Source organism: Apteryx rowi, unplaced genomic scaffold (assembly GCF_003343035.1).
Source record: "Apteryx rowi isolate R43461 unplaced genomic scaffold, aptRow1 scaffold_590, whole genome shotgun sequence".
Taxonomy (NCBI): Eukaryota; Metazoa; Chordata; class Aves; order Apterygiformes; family Apterygidae; genus Apteryx; species Apteryx rowi.
Window position 1 is genome coordinate 134,377 of NW_020450861.1, and position 24,435 is coordinate 158,811.

The 24,435-nt window shown below is 43.9% G+C and overlaps 1 protein-coding gene across 1 annotated transcript in view; it reads left to right on the top strand.

Moving 5' to 3' along the window:
• The window catches only part of GRIN2B (glutamate ionotropic receptor NMDA type subunit 2B), a 171,380-nt gene that overhangs the window by 90,059 nt on the left and 56,886 nt on the right, over nucleotides 1–24,435 (top strand). Inside the window, exon 3 of the mRNA XM_026082764.1 lies at nucleotides 3,514–3,628. Coding sequence (XP_025938549.1) covers nucleotides 3,514–3,628 — 115 coding nt within the window. The remainder of the gene's footprint in view (nucleotides 1–3,513; nucleotides 3,629–24,435) is intronic.

A 24,435-nucleotide genomic window follows, 5' to 3' on the forward strand; every position in this document is an offset into this window, starting at 1 on the left:
AGGGCTACAAAGATGATGAGGGGACTGGAACATCTCTCTTATGAGGAAAGGCTGAGAGAGCTGGGCCTGTTTAGCCTGGAGAAGAGAAGACTGAGAAGGGATTTTATCAATGTATACAAATATCTAAAGGGAAGGTGTCAAGAGGATGGAGCCAGGCTCTTTTCAGTGGTGCCCAGCAACAGGACAAGAGGCAATGGGCACAAACTGAAACACAAGAAGTTCCATCTGAATATGAGAAAAAACTTCTTGACTGTGAGGGTGACAGAGCACTGGAACAGGTTGCCCAGAGAGGTGGTGGAGTCTCCTTCTCTGGAGATATTCAAAACCCGCCTGGACGCGATCCTGTGCAACGTGCTCTAGATGACCCTACTTGATCAGGGCGGTTGGACTTAGATGATGTCCAGAGGTCCCTTCCAACCTCAACCATTCTGTGATTCTGTGATTCTGTGATTCTGTATGCTGGTGTACCCAGTCAGTGCTGCTGCTGAAGGAGATGGCCTTTGCTGTGTTAGTGATGAAGTGCAGAGACACCCACAGCACATTGCTGACTGAGCCTGCCAGAGAGTCCTTCAAGTCCTGACACTTTGACGTGCAGGCTTCCCCACGTCACAGCCTGCCTCCGTCCTGCCCTGATCCCTCTCACATCCCTGCTAGAATTGTTAAAATCTATCATGACCATGCTGATTCCTTGTTTACGTGTCCCCCCACCATGTCCTTAGAGGCCCATCTTTCCCCCAGCATCCACCCCAGATCCTTCTGCTGCCCAGCCTACCTCCTTGGGATCTCCAGGATGAGTCAGAGAGGGAGATCAGATGAAGTCCAGCAGCTCCTCAGGTCTCACTCATGTCCTCCATCCCAATGTAGGTGACTGGCTCGGGCAAGCTGCGGGAACACGAGGAAAGCAGCGCAAACAGGAGGTGCTTTTCTCTACTCCTCTTGCGAACTTTGGTAAACATCTTGCTAATGGGTTAGAACGAAAATCCTCTGAAGAGTTATTGTGCCAAATTTGGAGGCTAATTTCAGTCATTAAGGTGTGAGGTGAGGGATTTTAGTGCTGCTTTAAGTGTAAATCTCAAGGTAGCTCCAAGGATCAAGTCACTGATGATCTCTCCTTGATTATTATTAGTGTTTCTAATCTTCCTCGTAATACACCCTCTTGTGTTATATCTCTTGCTGATTTCTATGAACTCTCCTTGTCTGCCTGTACAAGGGAGATTCCCACAGTGGCATCATCCTTGGATAGGAGGGGGAAGAGGGCTGAGAACTGTCTAATATTGCTGTTTATTTAATTAGATGTTGGCACTGCTTTCTGAATATTGACATATAAAGCTGCATCTACCATCAGACTAATGGCATTCTCATCTTCTTGAAGTCTTGCCTTTTCTTTTTTCTGGTGGCCAGTACAGAGAGGTCATGAAGTGGGTATAGCTGTAATCTCAGTCCACTTAAAGGTCTTCCCCACCACCAGAGCAGAGCGATGAGGCTGTACATGGGCCTGATCGGCTACATGTACCCCACTACATTTTTTACCTGGTATTCTGCAGAACCAGAACAATGCAAACAGCCAGGAAGGAATTGGTAGGAAAAGAGCATGTGTGGACCTGACTTGGGGTGTTTTACACCTCTACAAACAATTAATGTGCCTAAGATTTTCCAAATGATTGATGATTTGGGGTTCCCTCAATGTTTGGGTGCTGAATGGGTTGGGATTTTGGAAAATACCAAATATTTGGCCTTTGAAAATCAGCCTGATGCAGTGTTTTGCACTGGGCTCCCTTAAGGCTGTGTTTCCTACACTGAATGCATACCCTGAAGGTCACAAGAAGGAGCAAATATGGAACTTCCTTTAGAAGTAACTGCTAATTGTATGTGGTAATGGGGGGATTAGTGGATGATTCTGGTTAGCTGATGGAGCTAGGAAAAAAGAATTTGGGAAAAGGAAGAAGCTAAAATCTTGAGCTGCTTTTTCTATTGTTCAAGGAAGTTTGCCTGTTACCAATGCTTTGCTTAAATTAGTAGGGAGTTCTCTGTGTGCAAATACTGGGAAAGTGTGAACACTCTGAAAGGACAGAAATTTGGAGGTGGATTGTTTTTATTCTTGACATAGGTTCAAATAAAGTTCAGAAAGGACAAAATGAGGTTGGATACATGGAAATGTTTCCTGGTGTTGTGGTGTAATGAAGTGGAAGAGCCTCTCATATCTGTAGTGGAAATATTGCTTGTGTAATTTATAAAAGAATTGGGCAAAGCATGGGAGGCCAGACTCTTGGGTCTAGCCCTGCAGACAACTTGATCATCTCTCTCACAGTGATGAGATTCTACTGGTGCTAGAGCAGGTGTATAAAGACAAATTTGACTCCACACAGCAGGATTGTGAACTGAAGTGAAATATATGAACAGGGGAAACTGTCAGAGTGACACAGAGATGTCTTATAAGCCACTGAACTGTGAAAAGTCTGTTTTCCTCCTCTTTCCCACCATCTTGTTCTGGATGTTCTGACAGTTAAGAAAGCGATAAACCTGATTCTCATTTACAGCACACTGCTTCAACATGCTCTAACAATACAGAAAGGCCTTGAAATGGGTATAGCTGTAATCTTGGTCCACTTAAAGGACTTCCCCACTGCCAGAGCTGAGTGAGGAGGCCTTAGGATAAATGAGACTGAAGCCTGGACTGTTTAATAGTCCATTTGTGCAACTGACATGAGATGGCCCAAAGGGGGGTGCTTTACACAGAAGTGACGGAGCCTTTCCAGACAAAGACAATCATTAGTATTGGCTGCAGGGAATTTCAGGGCTGAACACCCTTTAGTTTGATCTTGCTGGATATAAGGCATGACTCTGTCCCTAGGGAAAAGGACTTTAACTGGGCTATCTCAACATCCACTATCCTTATTCCTAAGATGTTTCAGAAAATTGCTTTGGGCCCCGTAAGGCATGCTGTCTCTAATAGGTATGGAGCTTCTTGCAGGTGTGCCACCCCTTTCTCTACTCTGCAGCTTCCCTCATCATAGTGTGGATGTGTGGGAGGGCTCCATCTCCGCTTCTGCACCTGTAGGCCATAGTTGTCCTTAAATGAAATATGAAATCTCCTTTGGAGAGTGAGCAAAATATAGGCCGTGAAGCATGTTTACATGGCTAATTGCTGTGGATCCCTCTGCCCTTTGAGGTAAGGGGAAGTCAAGGACTGCAAGCAAACATATACACACATGATTCTTATGTGTACTTTCATGAATTCAGGAAGAGCCAGAGTGGGACATTGCTTCCCTATCCCAGTCACAAAACAGAGCGAATTGCCCTGATTTGCCTTATTGTCCCAATTCCTTGAATAATTGTACTGCTTCTACCACCTCCTTCCTCTTAGATTTTCCTTTGCTGTCCCCAGCTGAATAATAATTGTTGGTACTGTGTTCCTACTGTCTTGGCTTAAACTGAGGAGAGGGAGGCAGGCCCTTGTTTCAGGTTTGGTTCCCAAGCATTAACATTCTCCTCTCTCTTTTCTCTCTCTTGCAGGTACCTGATTAATGTCACCTTTGAAGGCAGGAATTTGTCGTTCAGTGAGGACGGATACCAGATGCATCCCAAGCTGGTCATCATCCTTCTGACCAAGGAGAGGAAGTGGGAGAGGGTAGGACATGTTTGGTAATTTTCAAACTGCATCAGGGAGGAGGAGGATGGAGGAAGGCTCCAGTGAAATACTCTGTCCCACACCCTTCTCTACTTTTATCAAGGGCTGACCAGCACTTCCCTGAATTTTGGGCCACTGGTATCTCCAATGCCCAGGCTGCTGTCTTTTCCATGCAGGATATCATTACATTCTTTCATTAGCATACATAAAATATTCATCAGCTTCCTGTTCTGTTACCTCTGAGCATAAATTTTCCTGCCTTTCAGAGAAGAGTCCTTCTCTGTGATGGGAGTTTCAGTAGCAGAGAAGGAAAATATTTCCCTGCATGGCTTGGATGCAGTGAAATTCTGAGTGCTAAATGGCTGTGATTGAGCTACAGCCACACTTTGCAATATGCCAGTGTTAACTGTGCTTGATGTCTCTGGCCACTGTCATTTGCAATAGGATGGTGCATTAAGTAGGATGTGTATGTGAGATCATATCAAATTGCTCAAAGATTCAAATTTGCATATTTCTGGATAATTTGCATGTAACCCAAAGAACCAGCTTAGAAATGGTGTGGATTTCAGTGTTAGTGCAAAGCACCTCCCACATAAATGCCAAGGGTCCATGCTCAGAACAAGCATTCCCAAAGGGTTTGAATCAGCTGAGTAGAGGGGGTATTTTGAAGGCTAAGAAAATAAGAGATAAAAAGGTGATGGGGTGAGAAGTCAGAGCAAAAGCATGGGGGAATTCAGCAGAGCACTCAATAGGTATGGGGCAGAGCTCGGCCTGGATGTGATCGTATGTATGGCCTAGAAAGTGCCCCCTTGCCTCACCAGTCACAGAAAACCTTCTGTCCTTGACCGCTTGTCCCCTTTGTGGACTTGCAAGTGGCCTGTGTGGCCAAAGCCAGGAAGAAATTCATGGGGAAATGAGTAGGAAATAGAAAGCTCTCAGGACAAGTGCATTCAGAAGAGGCCTGGAGGAGCAGGTTTTGGAGGAGGCAGAAGAAAGGTTGCATTAGTGCCTTTCAGGCACCAAGTTTTCCTAGTCATTGCAGGAGTTTGGGGAGATGGTGAAAGGTCTTGGCTTGTGCTTGGGTTTGAGGAAGACCCAGCTATCTTGTGATCTTGGCACTGTGCAGACCAGATGAGAACATACGACTGGGAGAGGCAGCAGAGGTCCCAGGGGGATGGGAGCATGAGAAACATACAGCATGGCATCAGCATGTGAGGACAGCTCTTGGATGTGTTTGGAGGCAGGCTAGCTGGATATCCTACAGGCAGCTTCAAGGGTGATCAGGCAAGGCTCATACTGAAAAGACCTGATGTCAAGCTCTGCTCATCATACAAACTCACTGAAGTCTACCAGGCAAAGTCCAGGAGGATTTGTTCTCAGCTGGCACTAAACTTGTTCTTACAGAGGAAAACTGTCTTCAGAATAGGAAAAAGAGGCAGTAGCAGCATGGATCCTACTAGGGATTATTACCATGGTAGGCTGTAGGGAATTTCTTTCTGGAATGAATTTCAGGTTCTGGGGAGGCTCAGTCAAATGCAGTCCTGTTTTTACCCAACTTCTCACATTCGTTATCCTGTCTCACCCTCAGTGAGGGCTTGGGGGCTTCCATTAGTGGTAGGAGGGGTTGTTCAGTCTCCATGAGAATATCTATGGTTTATCAGCTGAACCAAACTATTAGTAGAAGGGGTGCTGGTGAGTTTGAGACTTGGGAATTGGAACTGAGACCTGCCTGAGTTTTACTGTCTGTGGGGACCACTTGGCATCCATTAAGCCAGAATAGCTCTTCATTTCTTATGAGCTGGGGCTGGATTGAAATGAGACCATGATGAACTATATAACTCATTAGAGGTATGAAAAGCCTGCAGCCCTCACTGAACACAAATGTTTTACCTTAAAGAGTGGGTCTTGCTCAGTGGGAAGATCATATTAGTACAATCAAACTCTGAGCTGTTTGAATGTTGTATTGGCAGGTTCTTCCTGGAAAACACAGAGGTCATTCCCAGCATGCTCTGATCATAGACAAATACCTTTCATAACTGGAACCCCATAGCCTTGTTCTTAATCTTCTCCATTCAGCTGAAATGCAAACATTAAAATATAAGGGTGAAACAGAGCACTTTGTGGTAAAGACCATCTTTTTGTTCCATGTTTTTACAGAGTCAGGCAAAATGGAGTGCTGGCCCTTAGCAGCAGCTCCTTGACAATGCCACAATACAAACCATGACTTATTGTATTAGCACACAATCCAAAGACATTTTTAAGTTCATTTCTTTGCAATGTGAAATCAGCTGAACTCTCACTTATTTTGTTAAATTAACAAGGAGTAGGAGATGAAAGGCTGCATTGGAAACACTGATTCAGTCCACTCGTGTGCATTCACTATAGCTCAATCTCATCACTGCACACTTTTAACACTAATCAGAGAATCATAGATGCTGTGCCTGGAAGGAACATCAGGAGGTCATTTAGTCCTTCCCTCTGCCCATGGAAGGGATCAACTAGACCAAAATTATTCCTGACAGATGTTTGCCTCACCTGTTCTGAAAGTCCTCTGAGGCTAGAAACTCCATGAAATCCCAAGGCAATCTCTTCCATCGCTTCTTTCTTCTTACCCTAGAAAATTTTTCTAATGTCTAACCTAGATTTCCCTGACTGGAGTTTAAGCCCATTACTACTTGTCATCTCCCTAGTGGACACAGAGAATTGTTTATTTTCCTTTTTTTATCTTCCCTTTTGAAGGGGGAAGGCTTCTATCATGTTGTCTCCCAGTCATCTCTGCTGTAGATTAAACAAGAATTTGTTCAGTCTCTCCTGGTAGGTCATGTTTTCTAGTCTTCTGATCATTTTTATTAGTCTCCTCTGGATTTAGTGAACAGTTTGCTGCTCTGTACAGGTTGGTGCAGTTGATTCTTGAAAGATGTCAAATAGACTGTGAGGAGTACGTCTCATGAGGTATATATATAGAGAGAGATATTTTAAAAGAGGTGTGAAGCCTTCCACTGTCTGAGCAGCAAAATGCAGGCAGTGCTTGAACCGTTTCAGCATTCCGAGTCTGTGAAATTTTTTGAGATTTTGATTTTTCATCCCAGTTCCAGAAGAAATATCTTCAAAAGCTCACCAGTTATTTCAGAACAGGAATTCTTTTTCCAGAAGAGCTACAGCTGTCCCCAGACCCTGATAATGATAAATCTCCTGTGCCCTTCAAACAGACTGAAGACTCATAGGTCTGGCAACCACAAAAAAAGCAAGTATAGCAACCATTTTTTGGAACAGAGCTGCATCCTGAGCTCCTCTGCTATTGTAGCCACGAGTAATGATTCCTCTTGTGATAAGCAAACATTCTGCATTTCATTCATTTCTCTGTATGATCATTCTTTAAATGCAGAAGGCCACATGCCTTCCCACACCGCCTTCTAATTAGCTGGTTAGTAGAGCTCTTACTTCACTGGCCAGACCCACCTAGGGGTGTTTTTGGGTGTCTAGCTGCCTCTGCTGTACTGATCATAGTGGCACAGGCATACAGACAGAGGTGATAAAGGAGATCCACCCTTACGTCCCTATAAAGGGCCCTGCCTCAGTGCAGGGGTGAGTTGGGACCAGAGGTCTTGCAAGGTGTGCCAGAGGCTAGGTACTACACTAAATTTTGTGTCTGTAGGTCATGATGTTTTGAGTGGGAAGAGTTCTTCCCCAGACTTTCTCTTTACTTTACTGATTGCCTTTCTCCTCTGCTGTCCTATAATCCCACATATGATGGGGACTCATTTAAGGGTGTGTGATCCTCTGGTGAGAGCTGGCTCTTGCTGCTCTCCATCTCTCACTATCACCTTCTCTGCTGAGGCAGGGCACAGCAGTCATGTCCCATTAGCTCTCAGGTCCTCCTGTCTGCTGCCTCCTTTTCCTCTTGCAAGTTTTGGTTTGATACAGACCTCACTATCTCTGAGGCCTTCTTTGAGATTCTTCCTCTACTTTAATTTCCACGTGTAACTCTATTTCCACCCCCTACAGTCATTATGAAGGAGAATGATAAGTTTTGTATCACTTAAATCACTAGGGTGTTCCCAGCCTCTCCCTTCTGCTGATGCTTCCCTGCCCCTTTTCTCTGGAGTGTCACTGGGGATTTAGGGCACCTTTCCATGCACCTGATGACAGCAACCCTCCTGCCACCCACCAAGAGCCCTTGATTTGCAGGCTCCCTGCAGTGTCTCTTTCTTTGCTTGCTCTCATAACTCCTGCTCCCAGCTGGAAGAGCGAAGCCTGGGCTGATCGATTTGGTCATGATGCCATTACAAGCCATCTTAGAGGGGGCAGATGGGGACTTATGCCGAAAGCTTTGTTTTTCCTGTTGCGTGTGCTAACTCTTTGCCCCTCTCAACCCCCCCACCCCACCCAAACCAGAGTAACCAGCAGATAAAATATTTGTCTGTTGCCACTCCTGTAATTTTCAGTGTCTGACTTTTGAACTCTTGAAAATCAATTAGTAGCATTCACTCTGCTTCGTCTAGCCAGTGGTGTGGCCATGGTTAGAAATTCATGGACAAGCTGCTCTTAGTCTCCTACACCACTGCACATTTTAGTGCTCCCTGAGAATGGGGCCATTTGCTGTGACATACTGACAGCAGTCTTAGTGACTGCAAACTTCCAGTACGTCCTAACTTTGCAATAGGATGAAAAATGGTCCCACTACTACCTGCTGCATGGGCTTTCCAGAGGTGTGTTCGGCCTGGATAATAGTGAACGTAAAGTGAGTTTCAGAATTAGCAAGCTTGTGTGACCCCATTCCCTGCTTAGGACTACAGAAAGGAAAGAAGGATTTAGAAAAGAAAAATGAAAAAATAAGGTTTGTTCTATCTAGAAGAAGAGGAAGGGGAACAAGATAAGTCTTTGGACATATAAATCATTGTTAAAAGGGGGCACTATGGTCAGTTGCTCTCCATGTCCACAGTGGGAAGGAAGAAGAAATCTTGCCTAATTTCAAGCAGCAAGATTTCAGTTAGATATGCAGGGAGTTGTCTAATTGTTAGCAAGGTGAGACATGGGTACAGACAGGCTATGAATGCTGGTGAAGCTCATTTGCTGGAGGATGTTTAGAAAAATATCCAACAGTGCTGGGTTTAACTCTATCCTGTCCAGCCTCAGAGCAGGAGGATGCAGTAAGTGATCTCTTGTGGTCTCTGCCAGGCAACATTTCTGTGATTAGATCAACAAGATGAACCTGAAAAGTGTTTCACAAGAGCACACTTATTTGATAGGAAAGAAAAACTAGGTCATGTACAGGCTGATCAGCAAAAACTTCATCTCTGGTCCAGTGAGGACATCATTTCTGTGAGCATCCTCTGTTCATACACTTTTTATGTGAGAGGGCAGTTGATGCATGAAGTCTTGTTGTGGAGGACAGCAAACAAAAGTCATTATGGAGGCACTTGTCACCTCCTGCAGTCTGCAGCTTCATAGGGCTAATGAACACCAAAGAGACTCTAAAGAGGCCATAGCTTTTGCTAGTGATGCAGCCTTCGGAGTGGTAAGGAACTAAGCACCATCTACTTCTACAGGACCATAAGCCAGTGCTGCCTCCAGCCAGTGCTGTTTAGGAGCATCTCTTTGTGGGTCTTAAGCTCAAAGGGAGTAGTAGCCTCTCTGTTGAGGAAGAAGACATATAGGCCCGCTTCTAAGTCTTTCTGTGCATTATAAGAAGCAGTCACTGACATTTCCATGTGTGCTTCAGTGTCCCAGTGGCAGAAATAATGGGGAGGGGGAGAAGAAGACTGAAAATCTGATCAGTATTCTTGGCTTTTAGTAAGGATCTGTATAGCACTGGCACCTTCATGAAGAACCAATATGCATCATGTTGCCTTTATGTTCTCTAGCAGCAGGAAGGATTTAGATTTATTTATTTACTTCATTTTCTGAAGAAGGCTGTTTAAAAATAAGAGAGGAACAAGAATATAGGGTTGTGAGGTGAAACATACAACTGCACAGATTGAATTATCTTCTCTGAAGGCCCTCCCCTGCCTTTGGAAAGATGACTAGATCGTTTGAGGCAGTTTCTTCCTTGTACTGTCTGGTGCCTACCTGAGCAAGCCTTTCTGATCACTTACACATGCATCCACAGGCACGTTTGCCTCCCTGGAGTGGAATTTATTTCCTTTGGTCAGGTTTTGCTCTGTGTGCAGAGTTTTGGCATCTTGACAGCATATCCAGGGACTTCATGGAGGAAATATTTTTTTATCCCACCAACTCCTTTTTTGGTGAGACAAGATTGGATTGTTTTTGCCAGTCACTCTTGTTTTGCTAATTTCCCTGTGTACATGGGGATTTATGACTCATTGTCCCTGAGGAGAAATGGCATAGGAATTTGTTTAAACCTACAGATTTAGTGACTGTTTCGGTTCCCATAGAACCAGTTTTTAGAAAGATGTAACTTTGCCGATGGACTACTCTGGATTTAAGAGCATATAGCTGAAATTAGAATGAGAGCCTGTATATTTATTTTGCCTCATATTTGTAGGGTGCCCTTTCTAGATGTTTCTCTAAGAGATGGTGATTTGCTCAATTCCTAGCTTATTATTAGACAACAGAGCTACATCAAGGGATACGTATTTTATGGATATCCCACTCCCAAGTGAGTGTCCCTTAGATACCTGATCTAGGTCACTTCTGATGGCTCTGTTGATGACCCTGATTCAATCAGACAATCAGATGGCTTTATTTGTGCGCCTGTACTGCCCCCAGTCTCAGGATTTGGTCTAGCTTCTTACAGTTGCCCAGGATGTAACTGTTTGGATTTATGCCTAATTATGGCCATGTTTATCTTGCACTGACTCCTAAGGAGGAGGGCAGCCGCAAGTGCAGCACAAAGCTTTCCTTATCAGGTGACAAATGGAACAATTTTCTTCTGAAAAGCCTCCTATGTAAATCTTGTGGACATTCTGATCGAATGGTATCTTTGCTGACTGATCCTATCGGACCATTAGATTAGATCTCTGCACCCTGCAGTAATGAGCCAGTCCATCTCTTTGACCAAAGAGGACACTAGCTGGGTGTCTCCTCATAACCACTGTATATTATGTCAGAGTAAGCTGTTTGCTCTCTTTGCCTCTTGCTGAAGGGGTTCTTGACTTTGCTTGAATTTTGGAGTATATTTCATGAGCCTGCAGAAAAATATTCTGGCTCTTTTTCACTAGGCTCTATTCCTTGGCTACCAGAGGGAATTCTTACATTGAAACAATGACAGCTTCTTGGAGAGACCTTGTCCTCTAATGTAAATCAGATATTGGAAAATCTGAAGATCTTTATTAAGCAGAGTCCATAGTTCAAATGCCTTCTACCACTTCTGGATTGGTGTAGCTGATTGCGGTGATTGTAGCTATCTGACCTTGATTGGGATTGCCAACCTGACTCCTTGGACATGCCAATGCTGAGGACTGTGCCAAGTCTACTTATGCAGTAACACTGTCCAGCCTCAGAATAAGCCTTTGTTGTTTGTTGTTTTGCCTTTGATGTGTTCTGGATGCAAACTCTAATCTGGAGCTTTTTTTCAGCCAACTTGCCTGTGCCACATGGCATGGGAGGTCAGTGTTCTCCCGTGACAGTTGTGCACAGCTACGCTGTTACCTCTTGTATCGTTGTTGCAGTGCCTAGCACCCGGTTTTGGAACTGGGACTCCGCTCTGCGGGGAGCTGTGTAAATGCTAACCAGAAAAGGTGGCTCCTACCCCAAAGCCATTACACTGTAATTAGAAGACAAAAGGCAGCAGATGGGTACAGATGGACCAACGGGGGAGTACAAGGGAACAATCAGACAACATTAGTCAGCATGGTAGGCAGCAGGCTCTACACACCAACTGCCTAACTTGTGAAGGGTTTGATAAGCAGCGGAGAGTTATAAGGAGAAATTGAAGCAGCTTTGTGCAGGCCTATGGGGGCTTCATCAAGAGTGTGAAGGGCTGATAGAAAAAAGCAATAAAGGTGCTTTTGAGTGTTTTGAGAGCTGCTGCTGAGAAGGTGCAACAATTCAAAATACTCAGTGCTGCTGGAAAGTTTCTATACTTCTTAATGTCTGAGGCAATAGTCCCAATTTTACAGAGAGCCAAAAATACCTAAGGTAAGGCTATAGCTTGCAGTGCAGCAACTCCTCTCTGCACAGGGCTGACATGCTACTGCCAAAGCCACACTGCTTCTAGTCCAAAACACTCCTGCTTTCCACTGGCCTGGAGGTCTTAGTGGTATGTGAGATGGTCCTGTGTACCTGTGTTACCAAAAGGCCCCAGACAAGAAAGAGTCTCAAAGGGGGGGGAATGGGGGAACTGTTACCAGCTCGGACAGGAAGGAGTCTCAACAGGAGTCTCAGACAAACATACCCAAGGACACAGGTGCAGCTGGGACTGATACATCCTGAGAAAGTACAGATAAACCAGTAGAAGACAGTTGGAGCCAAGATTAGGACCAAGACAGCTTTTCTCAAACAAGGAAGCAAGCCAAGTTGAGACCATGTATGGAAAAGTAGAGCAAAGTTCATGGCAAGACACTTAGTGACACCTCTTCTGACACCACTAGGGACCACCAGAGACCCCCACAGAAGACCCCCAGAGACTCAGACTGCATGTGTAATGATTATGTAAATGTAGTAATTAGTTCTAGGAAATAGAATGAATATGTATAATCATTCTTGGAAATTTAATGCATATGTATGTGATAGAGCAATATAAACTTTAGAAGATGCGACACACGGTGTGCACATTGGGTGGAGCTATCCCCTGTGCACCCGGCGCCGTAACAAAGAGAATGCCTGCTTCTTAATGCTACATTGGTGTTAAGGAGTTTTTCTCCTGATTTCAGTGACACCTGTGTCCGTGAAGTCCCAGGCAGATTTCAGTGACCATCGAAATGCACGATCCCAGGATGTTGACAATAATACCATATCCTAATTCAGGGAATAGGTGAGCTCCCGTGGGAAGATGAGTTTTCATGCACAGGTGCATTAATTGAATATTCCTCTTGCAACACAGTATTAATGATCCATACCATGATCCTTGATCAGTCCATGACATCCTCAACAAACTTGTAAGGAAGATTGACTTAATTAGAACTGAAACAGAGAAACATAGCTGTTGTTTTGTATTTTTTGATGAAATGAGTGAAAACATTAATATTTCTTTTTGTGTCAAAATATTTTTTGACCCCAAAATGAAATGTTTCATTTTATTTTCAGGTTATCTAAATATATTAAAACCCTTTTTTAATGTTGGTCAGTTTTAACAGAAAAGTGTCATATGGAAATGAAAATTTCTAAAGCATTCATTTTGTGCACTGGCATTTTTAAGCAAAGCATTTCATTGTGAAAAGTCTAAGTGAAATATGCTGACATTTTAAAAATCCCCTCTCCTCTATTCCACTCTCTTTAGGCCAAAACTATTCCCTAATATCAATCTGAACATAAGATTGATTTCTCTGAAAAGCTCCATTTATCGGTGAGCCGAGTATTTGTCAGCACAACAGTAATTGGCCCAGCTCTGCTCCACCCAGGAATGACACCAGCAGGTTATGTGCCCTAAAGCTACAACACTGAGATTGATACACAGCACAATACACTTCAGCTTCCTCTGCTTTGTCCCCAGCCACATACTAGAAATCATGGGAGGGGGCCGATAGCAGCCAGAAAGCAAATAAGTTGCCCAAGTTATTTCCTATTGCTTTTGGTGATCACAATATGCAAAAAAAAAAAAAAAAGTTGAGAAAAGCACAAGAACTTAGGGGGCTTTAAGATCTGACATTCATAAAAAGATGAGGGCAGAGAGGAAGCAAGCAACCAAGCTGAGTCTGGAGAAAGCGCTAGTGTAGCTTCTGCTTAAGGAGACTCGCAGAGAATGAAAGTGCCCCTCGTGCCTAAGGGTGAGTTTTCATCTGTTCAGTTGCATTTGCTTGAGAACGTGTCTCATGTCGACATCTTTGCTTGACCTGTGAATCCTTTGCTTTTTCTGTTTTTACATTTGATGAATATTATTAACAGGAGGGTTTTGTTTTCTTTACACTGGACTTGAGAGAAGGGGGTGCTGTGTCCTCCATTGCATATTCAAAGGGTTCCAACTTTTTTTCTTTTTTTTTCTTTTTTTTTCTTTTTTTTTTCTTTCTTTTCCCTTTTTCTTTTGTTTTTGTTTTTCTTTATCTTCCTTCTTCCCTCCCCCATTTTTCGCTAGGGCTTTGCTGCCTGCAGTTTGTTTTTTCTGGAGTAGAAGTCTGTTGGCCAGGTTTGCTTCTGGATGCATTTGAAATGAAATTTTCTTCATATGAATGTTTAGACTTTTATTCAGTAAGGAGTAGCTTGTTCATTGTGTCTTTGGCTTGATTTCTCTCCTTTGGTGTTGGTTCTGGCTGCTGTTTCTGTGCTCAGCTCTCACATGCTCCTTGCTCTGGGTTTGAGTCCTGGTTGTGCTTAGTTAGCCTGGCTTCATGTTACCCTGTGTCTTGGCAGTATTTTTACTTGATTGGGATGGTATTTTCTCTGGTGGACTGTTATGTGTTAACTTCTCTGCTGCTCTCCAAAGGTATCTCCGTGTTAAAACCATAGTTATCACTGAAGCTACTATGTGCTTGAGTTACTCATGCTGCTCATGAACTCTGGCATGTGTTTAGTGTCAACGATTTGAGCATACAATATGTTCATTGTCGTTTGTTTTCCCTCTGCTTGAACTGTTTCCTTGAGTCTGTAATTTTTTCAGACTGCCTTTGGTAACATTAGATCCCAGTACTCACTCTTTCGTTGCCTTCCAGTGGTGTCTGAGTTGCTGTCACTATTTTTTTGGCCTCTCTTCCTTGTGAAGGGGTCTGGCATGTTCTGACCTGGGTTTATATCTAAAATGTGCTGGGGGGTTATGCTGTCTTATGCTGAGTCAGGACTTTGCCAGGCCTATTTAATTTCCTTCTGCCAGGCTAGTTGTATTCTGCAATGTCTTTTGCCATACCAAGTCTGGAAGATTGTTTGACAGTCTTTTTCTTGTTCCTGTTTAGCTTTTGATTTGGTCTGTATTTTGTGTGACAGTTTCTGGTACTTTTTTCCCTTAGGTTTATTTCCTCAGTGACTGTACATGATAATGACTTACATTTCTATTGTTCCTTTCTTCAAGAAGGAGCCTAAGTACTTTACAAAATTACCATACAGGCAACATTTCACTGTGAGTAACATTCAGCCACTTGTGAGGTAGAATGGGTTTTGGCTCTTTAATCATGCAAAACAGCACTGCATAGCAGTCAGTCTAGGATAAGAAAGAGGAGCCTTGGCTTGAAGGAGAGGAGGAATTTTTAAATGGACTCTGGCCAGTTTTGTCCCCAAAGTCTATTTTGGGGGAAAGCGACATGGATCATTAAAGACCAGGAGTGAAAAAGCCTTTGTCCTTCTCTTTCCAGAAGTTGATGCTTGAGCTTTAGAAACATAGTGGGAGGAACAAATGATTCTCTGAAAAAACACAGTTTTGGATCAATGAAAATATTAATTTTGGTCAGATATGAAGGATTTATTTTGGAAGTTTTACTGCTAATAGCGAAATTTGACATTTCAGTGTTTTCATGTAGACTCAAAGAAGTATTTAGCTACCATTCGTAGAGCTGAAGTGGAGGAGGAAATGGTAGTATCTACCCTCACACTTCAGAGCCTCGTTAGCCAAAACTGAGGATACACTTCTAGGTTAAGGAAGACCTGCATTCAAATCCCCTCTCCTGATTCAGGACACAGGTTGAAAACTGAGGTCTCTCTCACCTCTCAGGAGAGAGGTCTAACATTTGGACTGTGATTTTTTTGAAAGATGCTATTTCTTTGCCATTGACTGCTTTAAGTGTCTTTGCAGATGCTTGTCTGGATCCAAATTTCCATCAGTTTTATTAATAGTGACTGATAACAAGATCTTTTTTTGCGTGTTGAATAGAACATTTTGATTAGTGAAAAATTCAAAAAAGCAAACAAACCCAGGTTTAGATTGACCAATACCTTTATTTTTTTTATTCTGTATCGTTCAGTCATTGCTTTGAAAAAAAATTTTTTTGTGCAGCTTAAACAGAACACCATCTTGGTCAGTGCTGTAGCAGACAAGGGAGTACTTAGGAGGAAGGGAGAAGTGTGTAGTGGGACTGCTTCCTTCCCCCCCTGCTTAACATGGGGCACACATTGCTGCAGGCAGTGCTAATAGGGGCTGCAGATCCTTTTACCCTCCCAGTAAATCTACCTTGGTATTTCCCCTGTGGTTATTCAGAGGGAACAGTGTTTGCTGCTAAATCACTGGTATATCTCGGGCGCATTGGAGATGTGCTTGAAGCTTTCCAGTCTAAGCAGTGTCATATGACAGTCTCCCAGTTCAGGGTGGGAGAATGGGGAGTAATAGAAAAAGCCCAGTTGCAGTCTGCTGTCTGAAATCAGCTCTTTCACTGTTTGCTCTGAGCATAATCTGGGGCGTTTTACAGATTCTGATCTCTTATTAGGATGGTTCAGGTCACTTCTTTCAGGCCATTTTTTTTTGTTCTTTCTTAGAAGTGGGAGTTATTTGCTTTCCTTCTTAGATGTGTGCTCATTTTCACTGAGGCCAGAGTTCTTCGTATCGCTGCATTTAATTATGTTTGCTTTGTAAAGACTGCTGGGATTATGGCAGCATCTCGTTTTTGTAGCTTCTCTGCCTCTGACAAGGGTTACCTGTGGACAGCTGTTTTCCTTGAGCTTCTGTCCACAGATCAGCATGTATTTGTAGGTTCCTAAAGCTCAACATCATGTCCTTTTTTGTGTAGATGGTTGCTGTTTGAGATCTCAACTTTCTAGACAACTGAGGAACAGACCTGTAGTGGGCTCTGTGTCTGTATTTGAACAGTTGTTCTCATCTGTGCCGTCTCCTGTGTTTAGTCCCAGAATAAATCCTGTGTGTGTATATTTTCCTGTTCATTGCCTAGACACCTTGCTCCAGCCTGGGACTAATGGAGACACTGTCTTACAAATAAAGGTTAAAAGAGTACAATCTAGTGAAATCTGCACTAAGGACTCTCTCCATTAAGGAGTCCCCTGTCTCAGATAACCACTCTGAAGTATTCCCAGGGTTTACTGTGCAGTGTTACTTGAACTTTAGTTAAAAACCACTTTCTCTGGGTACCCTATGTCTTCCTGGACCCTTCCAGCAACCCAGCCTGGTTGCTGAGGATAGATTTTCCCAAGTTAATATTTTTGCTAGATAGGGAATATGGTAATTTTATGCAAGTGTTTGAAGGGTATAATCTATAAAGGAAAGGAAGGACTTCTTCAGGACAATCCAAGTGAGCGTAATTAAAGAGTAATGGGACAGCACAAAATAAAGAAAAGCGCATTTAGACTGAATATCAGGTATCATTGGACTCTCTTAGAAGATGAAAAAGAGTTGTCTGAGGAACACTGTGAGAGCCTGGTTACTGGGATTGTTGAACAGGGGACTGGACAGACCAAATGTGAGGGTGGTGGAGAGGAGCTGACTGGAGAGACATCTACATTTTTTATTTTCGTTGTTCCATTTCTGTTTGTGCATTGCTTGGTAGGGCTAGCAGCACACCACCACCAGGGGAAATCTGCCCTTTCCCAGATGTGCTCTTCCCCCATCCACACTGTCTGCCCTCCTATGAGTGGGAGTGTAGAAGAAATTTCCCTCAACTTCTGCTTGAAATAGGGCTTCAATTTGTGCTGTGAAACTGTGAGAGGGCTGAGAAGCCCTTCAGTGCTCTGATGAGCATGGCTGGGCTCTGCGCTCTCCACCCTGTGCTTGTGCGGGTGGAATTTTCCAGGAACTTCCCCCTCCGCCACCACCATCACATTGCGAACTTCAAGAAAAGCAATTCATGAAAATGCATTCTTAGCACACAGCTGACATGGTCAACATCTGGCTTCAAAATAGAGTATTGGGAGAGATTTGAAATTGCTGCACTTTGAAAAAATGACTTGAGGTATTTATAGGTACCTAACAATACAATTTAATTTTTTCTGTCATGTGTTTCCGATACAGTTTATTGACTAATGCTTCAGAAAGCTAAATAATTCAGACAAAGGGCATGAAGAGGGATAGGTAAGGGAGAAATAAGTCCCCCATGATTTTGGTTAGGATCTGAAATGAAAAGACCCGTGAATGGAGGAATAGGTGTCTGGCAGTCCTTCCTCAGAAAGCAAGACTTATCGAATGGGGGTCATCTGCTTTTATTGTGCATTGGGTGTGGGAGGAGAAAGATGTGACCAGTGATGAGGGAAGCTGAGGAAGATGAGTCCTCTGACCCTGGTCTCAGAGGATGGAAGGAGCTCAGTGGAGGGCTTCTGCAGCTCCCTCACTGAAGATACAGCCTACCTGAGATGATGGGGAAGGACCAGTTGACCTGCTGGGTTGCACTGGGACAAAAGGAAACTTCAGCAGGGTGCCAAGTTATCTTGTGCATAGGCCCTTGCTTAGCACAAAGCCTCACTGACAGCGGGGGTGCTGGTTGGCCCCACTTCTGCTGAGCAGGCTCAGAGCTTGGGACCACAGGGGAAAGGGAGGGGATGCTCATAAGGTTGGACCTGTAATCAGTGGTGAGACTGGCTTCTCCAGTGGAGGGGCTAAGTCAGACCCCTGCTCTAAAGGGGATCTAAAAGACTGACTAAAGAGGGAGCCTGCAGAAATTAACTTCAGCAGACTCAGGTGAGGACAAATCTGAATCACTCCAAGGTTTCCTCTCTGCTTCAGAGGTGCTGTCCCTCTGTTGGCACTGCAGCCCAAAGGTCCTGCATATGCTGTGTGTGTCTGAAGCCAAGACTCTTGCTAGTAGTGCAGAGCCAGCTGCCGTGATGGCCTGTCTGCTGCCATGGCTCTGCCCTATGAGGTGAGCACATTCCCTATGGGCTGTGCAGAGAGGGCACTGGAGGGGTGCCTTGGAAAGAGGATTGAAGGCCAAGTAGGAGAAACCTTGCAGAGGTCAGAACAGTCTGGGAGAAACCCTCAGAGATCAGCTGATGAACTGGGCTGTGAAGTGCCATATGGAGAACCACAGAGGGCAGAATGGGTGTTGCAGGCAAAACTGTCTCAACTTGGAGAATTTCACTTCATGTAATTAATTGTCAGTTGACATAAACTTTTAATTACTGATTCAGATATTGAGAAACTAAGAAGACATAAACAACTGAATGAACACTTAGGGAAATGTCTTTCCTCCCTGCCCTGGTGTGGGTCCCCCATGTGCTGCAGTCCCTCAGAGTTGTCCCTGCTCCAGTGTAAGTCCCTCGAGGATGTCCCTGTGCTGGCATGGGTTCCTCACAGGCGGCAATCCCTCAGCACGTGCCTCCTATGCCCCCTTCTCATGTCCTCCTGTGTCTCTTTTTCAGGTCTCCACACATTTTTCCTGTCATGTGTCCTCATGTGTGCCCTCACACGTCCGCTCCTGCATCTCCTCCCCAGCAGCTACCATCCTTTCTTAGATATGTTTGAGCAGCAGTGTGATGTGCTCCTCTGACCAGTTGCAATTTTGGTATGGTGGATTGTTTTTATCCGTTTTGGAGCTGGCTGGACCTGGCTGTAACCTGCACAGGCCAGTTCATGGCCTTCTCCCACACAAGGCACCCTGCAGCTACCTGCAACCAAAACCCTGCCATTTATGCCTAATACAACAGGGAGCGCTGTGCAAGAGTTTTGGGGGCATTAGTTATCAGCTGTGTCCTGTCCCAGTTGCTGTCTCCAAGACAATTACAGCTGTGCAGAGGTGAAGTAAAAGGCAATGGAGGTTTCCTAAAAGGATAATAGAAGGTCAGCGAGAGACTTCAAGCTGAGGACTCAACAGTTGGTACAGCTTCTGCTGGTAAATTGTCCCCTGTAAGCAAGTTCTTAGTAGCGCTTCATTTAGAGAGATACACCAACGGGGATACAATGAAGCGATTCATGTTATGAAAGTGTGACTGTTATCCTGGAACAAGCACTGGCTAAGACTAGTGACTAGTGTTTCAGTTAAAATAAAATTTTCATATGAGGTACCTGATTTTCTTGAAACATTCCAATTGTTGTGAGGAGGTTAGGAAATTTGAAAAGAGACATTCTAGAGGCTTTTGTTCCTACAAACCAGTACAAATTGATTTTTTTTCCCTCAGATTTTTGGGTAATATTTTGAAATTTTCAGTGAAAGGAGAAATAATGTCAGGGGCCTCCTCTTATTTATATTCAAATGGTATTTCTGTGTGTTTCAGGAAGCCAGAAACATGAATCAGATGATTCTAGTATTAAAAAAAGAATGTACTCTTAGCCAGTGCACCTCCTTCAGAGGAAATTACCATCTCTCCCTGCTCCAGAAGCTTCTGCAATGCTAAACGCAAAGCTGTGCAGACACTGATGGGAATAACTGAACCTTGATTTCTGAGGAAACAGCTAGGGAGGAACAGCAGTTCAAGTTCAAGGTCCTGGACAAATCTGAAGCTGCAACCTCTTTCCCAATGAGGGCTTATGATTGGTATGGTGAGCAGGAGCACGGTGGCAGGAAGAACACCAGAAATGGTTGGAGCAGGGTATAAAAATTAATGAAAAACATCTATACAGCATCTCAACTTTGCCAGATGGGTTCTAAAAATTAAAGCAGATAAGAGGTGCTCTGTGTTTGAAAAGATTCTTTCATGTGCCACCTAAACACCACCCTCCAGGGAGTGTCATTCAAAGCCTGTGCCTTTTTCCCTCTGCCCTGCACCCGCTCCCTCTTCCGATTCTTTACTCAAGAATTAGCTCTACTGCTGCAACCCAGACTACTCTGAGTTATACTGATGCTGCAAAATTGCTACTGCACTTCCTGACCCAAATCCCCTCTTTTTGGGGTTCAAGAAGCAACCTTGTTCCCTAGTGGACTGGCAATGCAGTTCTTGCCTGGCTCTTTATGTGGACTATGCAGGCCTGGGAAAATTTTTCATGCTGTCCCAACATTGTGCCTTCCAATAATGCCAGACAGGATTGTGGTGCAAAGCTCAGCAAAGTCAGAACATGAAGACAGCTAGGGGAAAAGGAGAAGGGACTAGAACGGGAAGAGTTAAAATGAATAGCTCTCCTGGGATCTGTGTTGAAAGCAGACTGATTGCATCCTTGATTACAGACTCATATTTTGTGGAAGAGACTAAAAGAAGGTTATTTATGCTTAGAATTTTGCTGTTACTGGTCATTCATTTCCAGAAGCACTTTGCAGAGCAGTGAACCGTATACTGCCATGTGGCCAGTCAACTATCTACCTGCAGCATAATCCTGATAGCACTGGGAAATTGTAACTGGCTTCAAGGATTTTCTGACATTCCCCTTACCTTTGTAGAAACAGGAAGAGGCAGGTTACCAGCCTCCTGTTAGCAACTCTAGGAGATATTTGCGAGAAGTTATCTTTTAAAGTAAATGATCCTTCTTTTTATCAGCCTGCCTGCCAGAGGGCTTCTTGCAGGGAAAGGTGGTTGCTGAGATATCTGCTTGGAAGCAGATTTGATGACCTCTGATTTTCTTCATCTGTTTCAATCCAAGTTTGAGAATGGTGAAGCTGTGAAGGTTATAACAACCAGGATTCAGCTGATGAATCACATGCACACCTTCTCTAAACACCTCTGTTCTGTTCCCTTTACTGACAGGATAGTTTGAGGTATTTGCTTATCTACCCAAGTGCTCTCTCAGTTTTGGGGGACAAGATCTCCATGTGAGTGCAAAGGGCATCCCTTCAGTAGTTTTGGATGCTGAGGCTTGACTGAAAGAGGCCACAGAGATTCAGAAAAGCACTAGCGTTCCAGTTTGACCCTTGAAAGGAACCTGGATGGCTGACGTCCTGTTACCAAGGTCTCTCATCTGATTTTATTTTGGATGTGCCAACAAGCAGTAGCACACCAGCTGTAACAAAACATCTTTGCATTGATTTTACTTTACGTGTTTTATACCCTTGCTGCTCAGGTCATTACCTCCGTTGCTACTGGGGTACCATAGAGCACCGTACAGAGCCTATGCCTAAGTCATATGAATTTCAATGAATAATGCTCATGCACTGAGCATAGAGTGCATCTCTTTTTCAGCGGTGGGCCTACCTTCTTTTGTGTTTCTGGGTGCAGCTGAAGGTGCTAAATTTGCTCTCCAGAGCCATCTGTGACTTCTCATCCTAAGTATTTTGTAGCTTTGTGCTTCAACCTGAATTGAAATCAGGTAGGTTAATTGAGCTAAAAGTCTGTAGATTTGTACATGTAGCTTACCAGTTGTGTGATCTTCGCACAGGGTTCTGGATGCTGATGTTGGCTTTCTTCCATGCCCTTGGTAAAATGAAGACTAAGGTTGTTGATCTCTTAGGCAAGTTGCACAGCCTGCCTATTTGCTTAGGCTGTTTCTGAGAAGAATGGTTGTATAGGGAGGTATTGGACATATTTCTTCTTTATGGATTGTGGAGGTCTCTAATGTCATTTTCTGACCTCGTGTTAATTGGAAGTGTTTTCATGGATGTTTTTCAATTTTATTGCTATTGCACTTGGAGAGATTGAAATAATACACAGTATGGAATGGAGGGTAAATAAAATCGATGATCTTATGAGGTTTGGCAAATCTTACTTCTGTGGTGCCTGGAGTCTCCTTGTTGGCTAATAAACTATTTGTCCTTCCTTCTCTGGCTTCTATTCTGGAGAAAGGATCCTCTCAGGAGCTCTCTTTTACACACATGGAATGCCAGAAATGCTACAAAGGATTGAGAGTCAGGGCAGTGAAGAGGGGATGCACACTTTAAGTGGAGGGGATGCAGGAAGTTAGGAAACTGTGATATTTGGTATGTACAAAGTGACAGAACAAAGTTGAGGGATTTGTTGACTCCTTTGTTAATCATCTTAGAAGAAAGAACAAGAAGATAGTGTCCTTCTTCTGTGTTAGGGAAATGCTTCTAATTTCCCTAGTGAGAATGCTGATGGGCTGTGGAGAGCTTCTGCTGGGAGGAGTCCAGGGAATGGGCCTTGCCTGGTAAGTGAGGAGCAGTTTGTGGAGTTCCTCACACCCCTGTGCTGCAGCAGTGCGTGAGGTTGTTTCCTCTGTTCTGCTAGTGGAGTACCAAAACCACAGCTGGGTGAACCTTCTGGCTTGTGGATCTGATCCACCCAGACTGCTTTTGTCAAACCTTGTCATTGAAAGTGGATGCTTCAGGTTGTGAGGACAACACTTTCTTTCCCATTATATCGTGGTCATCTGGAGATACTTGAGGTCCTGTATTCACTGCTATGATTATGTCTAATGGAAGAACAGTTTGGACCAAAGTTCACAAGGATGTCCCTTGGCTCTAGCAGTTTGCTAAATTCAGAGGAAATCCCTAAACTCTTCTGATGCAGTTCACCAAATCTTTCTTTGATAAGCTCTTTCCTAAATTCACCTGAAGGAGACTGAATTATACTGACTTTGATTTCCATCTGCAGTCTTTGACAGTAAGTTTTACAATGGGGCCTATTTCTGGGATAAATCAGTTCAAGATTTATTGTTCAAGAATGAAAATTCCCTCCTTATTCCCATTCCCCCCAAAATTAATGTATTTGAGAAAAGCAAAGTCTTGACATTTTGTAATTCTCTGTCCTGAAGCCATACTGAGTATCAGCGGTCTTCTGGCCTGTGGCCTCGGGCAAGAGTCCTTTGCTTATTGCACATGTTGCAGCAGTATTTAACACTGAACACCGTCAGGTGCAGCTGCCTCTGCAAAGGTGGCGCTGGATTGCGCTAGGTCCTTCTGGTAGTGCTCTTGCAGTCTGTGATGGGTGGTACTGCCTCTACTTCATGTGCCACAGACCAATTCCCTCTTCCATCATCACTAACCTGTGCACAACCCCCCATGAGAAAATATGGGAGGAGAGGTGGAGCTATCCTTGTGTGACAATTTCCCCTGCTTCTTCTTGATGCTGGGCCAGAAGCCAGCTTTCCTGGCTGCTGAGAAAGAGACACTCAGAGAAACAGCAGTGGAAATTAAACTGTGGCAAGAGAAAGAAGTGACAGAGATAACTGCTTGAAAGAACATGTCAAATCCAAAATATCACCTTCAGTCCAAGGCCTCTGCCATTTAACTTCATGGTGAACACAACCCAGGGAGCTTTCACTGATGATGAGAAATAATGTTGTGTTTTTTTTCTGCAGCTGCTAAGAAAGCACTGCTCTATGCTACAGGCTTTTCTGTCCATGGCTATGAATGTAGCATCTCCACAGCAGGTTACCAGTTCATTGTGTTTTCATGTTGGCAGTGAATGATGTGGGAGACTTCAGGGTGGTTTAAGATGTGTTGTCCCATTTTCTCAGTAACAAGGTAGGATGGCCTTTGCTTATACTCTCTGGAGAGCAAAGTGAGTTTGATCTCCAGGATGTCATTCTAGCCTCTTCCACAGATGCAAAGAACACTTAAAAATGCTTGTGCAGCTATTTAAGTGTCCAGTGATTTGCACTTAGAGGAAGAAGCCTTGTCCCTAGAATATTTTAGGTGTATGGTCCCCTGGGACTCAGGAAAAGAAAGATAACTTTGTGCTAGAGACAAGCACTGTTCTGGGAAATTTTTGTGTTGAAAACTCTGTTCTTCAGAGTTTTGATTGTCCTTAGGCCAGGACAATCAGAAGAAGCAGATTTACTTGAGGAATGGCTTAAGCATCACTGTATGGGCTGCATTGTGGGCTAGCCTCCCCATAAATATTATGGCTTGGAGGAAGATAGCCCAAGTTTTCAGTTTTGAGGTGATGCTCTTTTCCACCCTCTTTACTGTCTTGTCTCTGACTGCTGTCTGGGATGTTCAGTGGCCAAAGATCTCAGGCAGACAAAATACCAGGTGTGAGAGTCTGATGCAGCAATCCTGTGTCCT